Genomic DNA, 8613 nt, shown 5'->3' with positions numbered 1-8613 from the left:
AGCATAAGCTGTCATTGTGTTTCTAATTTTAGCCAGTCTGTCAGGAGTAAGATGGTATCTCAGAGTTGATTTCATTTGCACTTCCTTGATGGTTAAGGATGTTAAGCACTTTCTTAAGTGTCTTTCAGCTATTTTGGATTCCTCTACTGAGAATTATCTATACAGTTCTGGACCCCACTTTTGAACAGGGTTGTTTGGTGTTTTGGTAACTAGTTTCTTGAGTTCTTTGTATATTTTGGAGATCAGCCCTCTGTCAGATGTGAGGTTGGTGAAGATCTTTTCTAGTCTGTGGGTGGCCATTTGGTCCTGTCAACTGTGTCCTTTGCCTTACAGAAGCTTCTCAGTTTCAGGAGGTCCCATTTATTAATTATCGATCTCAGTGTCTGTGCTACTGGGGTTATGTTCAGGAAGCTGTCTCCTATACCAGTTTGTTCAAGAGTACCTCTCACTTTCTCTTCTTAGAGGTTCACTGTGGCTGGATTTATGCTGAGGTCTTTAATCCATTTGGACTTGAGTTTTGTGTATAGTGATAAACATGGGTCTATCTGCAGTCTTCTATACACCATCATCCAGTTGTGCCAGCACCATTTGTTGAAGATGCTTTCCTCCTTCCATTGTATTTTTTTTGTTTGTTTGTTTGTTTTTTGTTTTTCTAGATAGGGTTTCTCTATATTGCTTTAGAGCCTGTCCTGGAACTCACTCTGTAGACCAGGCTGGCCTCGAACTCACAGATACCTGCCTGCCTCTGCCTCCCCAGTGCTGGGATTAAAGGTGTGTGCCACCAATGACTGGCTTAGACATGAATTTTTTTAAAACAATCTTTTCTCATTGTACATACTAATCCCAGTTCCCACTCCCTTCCCTCCTCCCAACTCCTCCACTTTCCCCCTACCCCACCCCATCCACTCCTCAGACATGGTAAGGCTTCCCATGGAGAGTCAATGAAGTCTGATACATCTCTTTGAGGCAGGACCAAGGCCCTCCCCACTATATCTAGGCTGAGCGAGGTATCTCTCCAAAGAGAATGCGCTCCAAAAAGCCAGTTTGAGCACTAGGGATAAATTTTGGTTCCACTGCCAGTGGAACTGCCCAAGCCACACAACTGTCACTCACATTCAGAGGGTCCAATTTGGTCCCATGCAGATTCCCCAACTGAGTTCCCACTAGCTCAGGTTAGCTGTCTTTGTGAGTTCTCCACATCTGCCTCTATCAGTTGCTGGATGAAGGTTCTATGATGACAATTCAGGTAGCCATCAATCTGATTACAGGGGAAGGCCAATTCAGGTACCCGCTCCACTAATGTTTAGGGTCTTAGTTGGGGTCATCTTTTAGATTCCGAGGAATTTCCTTACTGCAAGGTTTCTCACAAGCCCCATAGTAACTCCCTCAATCAAGATTTCTCTTTCATTGTTCTCCCTCTCTGTCCTTCCCCCATCTCTACCATCCATCTCCACCATCCAGTGAAGAGGGAGGGGGAGGAAAACATGAGGGATCTGTTTTCTTTTTAATACAAAATTTTGCTTTGTATCCCAGGCTGGCCTCAAATTCTAGCAACTCTCCTACCTCAGCCTCTGAATGCTGGATTTTAAGTATGTACCATCACACCCAGCACCTACTCATTTAAAAAAAAATTAATTTGATTTGTACACTGAGTCAGATCCCCTGAAGCTGGAGTACAGGCATCTGTGAAGCAGCAATTGATGTAGGTGTTGGGATCCAGACCTGGGTCCTCTGGAAGAGCAGTGCACACTCAACTGCTAAGCCACCTCTCCAGCCACTTGTATTATTTCTATTACATTTATATAAGTATTGTGTGTTGTCACACGTGTGCCCTGATGTGCATGGGCAGGCAGAGGACGATTTAAGGGAGTCAGTTGTGTCTTTCTTCCATGTAGTACTCAGGGACTGAACCCAGGTCGGTCAGGCTCGGCATCAGCTGCCTTTACCGGCTGTGCCATCTCCACAGAGAGGAGTCAAGGATGTCCCCAAGTTATCAGTTTGAGAAACTGGCTGAATAGAAATGTCATTTATAGAGACAAGCAATAGGGAGGAACAGAGGTCATGTGTGTGTCTTTAGGCAGGCAGTTTGACTGTGGTGTAAAGAGACAGGATGTAAGCTTCCTTTATAAACACAGTTAGAGATGGCAAACCAATTGAGCTGTGTCTCAGGACATTGAAAATATGTGTCTGAAATTCAAAGTGGTGACAGGGCTGGAAGCATCCAGAAGTCTCCAAGACTTAATCTTGTTTACTTTAATTTTTTATTATGTGAAAATTGTAAATAAATATAAAATCAGAGAGTATGAGAGTGAATATCTCCATACTTAAATTCATCTCTTGATAACATTTGTTCGTTTGGGTCAGATAAGTTAGCTCAGTGGATTACAAGTGGTTGCCAGGCAACCTGGACAGCTGACTTACACTTTCAGATCCCTGGCACAAGGAGACACCACTCCAGAAAATTGTCTCTGCCCTCCACACATGGACAGTGGCTTCCACATTCATACTCAGTTCACACCATTTCTAGACCTACTCTTCCAGGGTCAGAGTAGTTTAAAGCAAATTTTCTTATTGGTATTCATAAATACTTGTCTATTAAAGAGAAGAAGCATTTAAACTGGGTGTGGTGGCACATATCTTTAATCCCAGCGCTCAGAAGATGGAAGCAGTAGGATATGAAGTTCAAGATCAGCCTTGGCTGCATAGTGAGTTTTTAAGGATAGCCTGGGATACATAAATCAATGACTCAAAAAACAAAACAAAGACCCCCAACTCATGTTTAGAAATATACTATTTCCTGGAGACCTTGATACAAAGTTTGATCAAAATGGATTCAAAAGAAGCCAGAGAAGCTGAAGCTGGGTGTAATGACAGAGGCTTTAAATCCCAGGATTTGGGAGGTACAGACAGTCAGATTTCTGAGTTTGAGGACAGTCTGGTTTAAGCAGTGAGTTCCAGGATAGCTAGAGCTACATTTCGAGAACCTGTCTCAAAACAAAGTGGGTTTGAGGGTCAGGAGGGTGGGCCACAGAGATGGCTCAGTGGCTAATAACCCTTACGTGATCTTGCAGGGTGACGTAGTAACTTCCTGGCTATCTTAACCTCCAGTGCTGGACCCAACCCACAACGAGTGCAAAGCATTACAAACAAGGCTGTGCTTTGTACGCCATTTTGAACTCTCGAGACACAACCCGACTGCAAAAAGCCAACCTTATCAGCAAAGAAGAACAAGCCCCCCTTCTCTCTCCTCCTCCTAGCTTGGTGAAAGGTTAATGTGAGCTCTTCTCGGGTTCTCTGAAATAAACCCGCCTGCATTTGAGTCCAGTCTCCTGACTTCATCTTCCACATCATTTCCTATCGTGGCTCTCAATCCTGGATCAGGCACTTGGAGCAGGAGACCCTATTGCAACCCAGGAAGCATTGCGGCAGCAGGGCAGCAAGGGCAAACCCTTGGATCCTGGGGTGTCACTGAGTTAGCTTTACCCTGTTATGAACCTTTCCTACTTTCTCCCACTCACCCTTCCTCTGTCAGCCCTCTGGATTGAGGATTGCCTTGGGCAAGGATCTGTTCATGCAAACTTCTAGATCCTGGCATGGGCAACCCTCAAAACACTTGAGCTTGTTTCCCAACTGCTCCCCCTAGTTAATCCACCAGGACTTGCTCTTTTCCCTAACTTCTGCCCCCTGCCTCTCTTTCTCCCCCTACAAGCTTATAGTCCCCTTGCAGTCAACCCTCTGACCTGTGAGGTGACCTGTCTGGATGAGTCCAGGAGAGGATTGACATCTCTGTTAAAGCTAGGGACCCCCCATTCTCTAACAGACACCTAACTTCTCATGTCTCCTGCCTTCTCAAAATCTCAGTTCTTTGGGCTTGGCTGCAGCTCCCTTAACCGCCAAGCAGATTTTATTTCAATATGTATGTTCATGTGAGATATGAGGTCCACAGAAGCAGCAGCCCTTCAGCACTGTACTTCATGGAAGAAGAGGCTGTGTGGAAAGAAGACTGGACTCTGCCTTGTGTTGGGACTGAGGAAGGAGACTCGATTTCCATTCAGGGCTGCTCATGGCAGGGTGGTGTTCATTCTGGATCTTGAAGGACAGCTAAGATTCCAATGGGTAAAGATGAATTACAGAGGAGGAAGCTTTAGCTAGTGAGAGCAGGAGAAAGCTGTCTTATTAGCGATTCAGTTAGAGATCCAGACTGTCATGGAGGGCAGCAGAGAGATGTGAGAACATGGCTTCTTCTTATCCAAGATGCAATCTGGTTTATAGTCAAAGACTCTTGTTATTCATTTCCCTCTTTAATACATGTGTGTTATGTGGTCAGGTTTTTTTCTTATTCCAGATTCAAGGTATCAATTACCTGTTCAAATTTTTTTTCCCTGAAAACCATTAGGATATATGCATGGTATAGTGGGATTCTGAGACACTAGCTTTATAAAAGAGGAAGAGATGAAAGTATGTTGTGATGGCCAGCCTGGTCTACATAGCAAGTCTCAGGATGGACAGGACTAAACAGAAAATCCTCAAGAATAGGAAAATTAGCCTAGCCTTGGTGGCACATGCCTTTAAGCCAAGCACTCAGAAGGCAGAGGCAGGTGGATCTTGTGAGTTCAAGGCCAGCCTGGCCTACAGAGTGAGTTCCAGGACATGCTCCAAAGCTACACAGAGAAACCCTGTCTCAGAAAACACACACACACACAAAGAAAGGAAGGAAAGAAAGAAGGAAGGAAGGAAGGAAGGAAGGAAGAAAATGAAACCTGGAAGATGTAGAATGTTAACAGATTTAAGAGCCATAAATAAGGTAAGTCAGACAATGGGTTCTTTACAGACTGGAATTCCTTTGCCTTTTCTATTATCTAAAGGGTAGTCTATTATCTAAAGGTGTAAGAAGTACGGTTTTTCCTCCTGCCACCCGGTCTTGTCCCGCCACCACGCCAGCTCCAAATAACACACTGAGACTCTGATATAATTCTGTTGGCCAGGTACTTGTTTCTTATCGGCTAGCTCTGCCTTAATTATTAACCCATTTCTGCTGATCTATGTATTTCTCTTACCGGGGAGCCAGCCAGCATTCTGCTTTCTCCATCTTTACCCCTCCTTACTACTTCCTCTTTCCTCCTTGTCTCCTAGTCCCTCCTATCTTCCTTTCCTATTGGCCAACAGTGCTTTATTCATTAACCAGTATGAGAAACATATATACATAATGGCATTTCCCATCATCTCCTCTTTTCTGTCTAAAAAAAAAGAAGGGTTTTAACCTTAACCTTAACATAGCAAAATATATCAAACAACGCTTATCAAGTAAGAATCACAGTTAACAATATTTAGTCTATTAACATTTAGCAAGATTTGAAGAAAATATTTCATCATCTATCCTATCTTTGTGTGTCTAAAGTCTAAGTAACTTATATTTAATCCTAACTAAGGAAAACTATAACCATAACTATTTGTCTTCAATTCCATCAAAGACCACAGAAGGATAATATATAAACTCTAGAAATGACAGAGACAACTCACTGTCTGGCCAGTCACCTAAAGTTCTTCTGTATCTTCCATCTTCAGCCCATAGGACATAGTGTGTCTATCAGACTCTTCAGCAAAGCAGGAAACTTTAAACTATCTTCTTATGTTGGCAGTTTGTCAGTCACTTTTCCCTGTGTCTTGCATATAGTCTGACAGACTCTTCCATGAAGCAGGAACTCTGTATCAATGTCCATCTTTTATTAGGAGTCATTTTCCTGTGGGTCCTGCATGTCCAGTTTACAGCACAAAGTCAAACAGTCCAGACAAGAGCAGTATCTTGTCCAAATGGCTAGTCTTGCTATATTGAAAGCAAACTTCATAACACATTTCTTCTATGTCCATCTTCCATCTTCCTTTCTGATGCAGGTGGTGTTGCAAGGAACAGTTGTGCCTCATTGTCAAGAAAAACCCTAAGCCTTTTTAAATGCCACATTCTGTAGGTCTTTGAAAGGTTTGAAGAATACCTATCCATCTCAAATACATCTTGAAAACCTAACTAACTTAATTCTAAGTTTTGACTATCATAGGTAACTATCTATAATCTGTGTTAAATTATACATACAACTCTGCTAACAATTTATTGGTGTGTATGAGAGATGGCAATGGCAGTGACCACATCTCCAAGCCGGCAGCATGCTTGTTGGATGGCAGCGCAGACCAAGGCAGTGGGCACAGCTTTCAGTGCTGGTGGTAAAAGTACCCCACCACCATATTTGGTAAACCGCCGCAGAAACAACTATGAATTTCATTTCAGCAATGTTGTTGTTTACCAGGTAAAAGACTGGTGGCCACAAAAAGATAAAGATTTACAGTAAAAACAGATTCGCATTAATAAAACCTCTAAAGGTTTACAGTGTTGTCTAAAATATATGTAGGCTTGGGAGAGAAAAAGAATAAAATGGTTTTAAAAATACAAGGAGGAGCTGGTGGTGCCAAGCGGCTCTGCGCGAATGCAAAGTGCAGTGCGGAAATGGGCAAAAAATGAGAAGCAGTGAGTGCCTTCTCAGGCCAGCTGTGGCAGCAAAGGAGATGTAAGGAAGAGGCAAATATCCCAAAGCTGTGGTGAGTCCACCTGGTTAGGCAAGGGACCCTGCCTGTTGGGGATGGTGGGGGAGGGGAACGGCATCTGGCACCTGGGTGAAACCCAGGTCCCGTGAAAATCCTAACCCCACTTCTGGTACCAGATATTGCAGTTAAATAAAGGGTGATTGATTTTAAAGACTGCTTTTCTATTATACCTTTAAATGAACAATATAGAGAAAAATTTGCTTTCACAGTACCTATTTATAATTCCAAGCATGTTAAAAGAGTCAGTGGAAAGTTCTCCCACAAGTGATATTAAATAGCACCACCTTGTATTGATATTTAATGCAACAGCCATTGAAAATAATTCATAAAGTTTTATCAATCTATAATTCAATATTATATGGATGGTATATTACTAGCTTATTCAGACAAAGATACCTTAGGAAAAAATGTTTGAAGTAAAGAAAAATTTGCCTTATTGGGAGTTACAAATGGATCCTGAAAAATACAAAGAAGAGATCTTATTAACTACCTAGAATAAAAGATAGGTTTACAAAGAATTCAACCTCAGAAAGTGCAAATCAAGAGAGATCCATTATGAATTCTTAGTGATTTTCAAAAATTGTTGGAAGATATTAACTTGCTATGGCCCACACTGGATTGACAACTCAAGAACTAAGTAATTGATTTCAAACCTTACAAGATGATAAGGACGTAAATGGCCCAAGAAAATTATCAGCTGAGAGAATTGGCTTTGGCAGCAAAGAAACTACAAGATGTACATGTGGATTCCTTGGATCCAGAGCTTGACTGTATCCTGGTCAGACTACTCTCTACAGATTCTCCTATAGGAACTCTTATGCAGACAGAAGATAATACTTTAGGAATGATATTTTGTCACACAGAGTAAAAAATGTAAAGACCTATGTAGATGAATACCATGAGAATAGCATATAATTCTCACTTTTGAACAGAATCACAAGGGCTTTGAGCCACTTAAATTTCCTGACTTATAAAATGCCTTTCCTGTTTAATTTGCATCAGTATAGAGTACAGGGGCTCCAGAAATTGGTGTTCTTCATACCATGTGAGGAAGGATACAATTAGTTATTTTTATAAACTGAAATCTCTTGCTTTAGAGCAATCCCTACTCTTCCTCCCACACCCCCCTTTTTTTAAATACAGGGTCTCTCATACATCAGTCTGACTTTAAGCTCTCATTATATTTGAGGATGATCTTGAACATCTGATCTCCCACCTCTACCTCCCAAGTTCTGGGATTACAGGAGTATTCACGTGATATATATGCAGTGGTGGGTACTGAACACAGAGCTTGCTGCATGGTAGGCAGATACTCTACCAAATGATCTACACTTCTGCAAGCACTCTGCCCAATGACATATACTTCCAACCCTTTGTCCATTTCTAAAAATTGATTGTCAGACTGCTCTCTCTAAAATGACACTGAGTGACTAAACTCTTACAATGATGGAAATGATTTGGCATCTTTCTGTTAAACACAGTAAGTAGCCATTAGTTTCATGTGACTCCTAAAATTTGATATGTGGCCAGTGAACTGAATAGATGAGAGCTGGACCTGGTGACATAACATCTGTAATCTCAGGACTTGGGAGGAAGCAGGAGAACCAGGAGGTAGAGGCCAGCCTGGGCTAAATGAGATCCTGTCTCAAAAGCAACAAAAAAGAGGGGAGGGAGGGAGGAAGGAAGGGAAAGAGGAAGAAAAAAGAAAGGAAGGAAGGAAGATCTATTTAAGTGTTTTGATGTTTTTGTTTGTTTTTTGAGGAAGGTCTCTCTACATATCCTGGAACTCAGTACAAGGACATGGCTGGCCTCTAACTCACAGAAAACTACCTACCTCTGCCTCCCAAGTGCTGGGATTAAAGACACCATGACTGGATTTTTCTGTTTGTCTGTCTGTATGTTAGCTTGTTGGTGTTTGGGTGTTTTGTTTGTTTGAGCTGGTTTGAGACAGGGTCTCTTATAGCCAAGGCTAGCCTCAAACTCCTGACCTCCCTGTCTCTGCCTCCCACTTGCTACAAT

At 42.1% G+C, this 8613-nt stretch overlaps 1 protein-coding gene across 1 annotated transcript in view; it reads left to right on the top strand.

The window, feature by feature from the left end:
- The first annotated feature begins 7270 nt into the window (after window positions 1–7270).
- Window positions 7271–8613, top strand: part of LOC127225083 (zinc finger protein Rlf-like) — a 63365-nt gene continuing 62022 nt past the window's right edge. Inside the window, exon 1 of the mRNA XM_051188342.1 lies at window positions 7271–7364. Coding sequence (XP_051044299.1) covers window positions 7271–7364 — 94 coding nt within the window. The remainder of the gene's footprint in view (window positions 7365–8613) is intronic.

The sequence above is a fragment of the Phodopus roborovskii genome, unplaced genomic scaffold (assembly GCF_943737965.1).
Source record: "Phodopus roborovskii unplaced genomic scaffold, PHOROB, whole genome shotgun sequence".
Classification (NCBI taxonomy): domain Eukaryota; kingdom Metazoa; phylum Chordata; class Mammalia; order Rodentia; family Cricetidae; genus Phodopus; species Phodopus roborovskii.
This window is presented reverse-complemented; position numbering and strand designations above follow the sequence as displayed.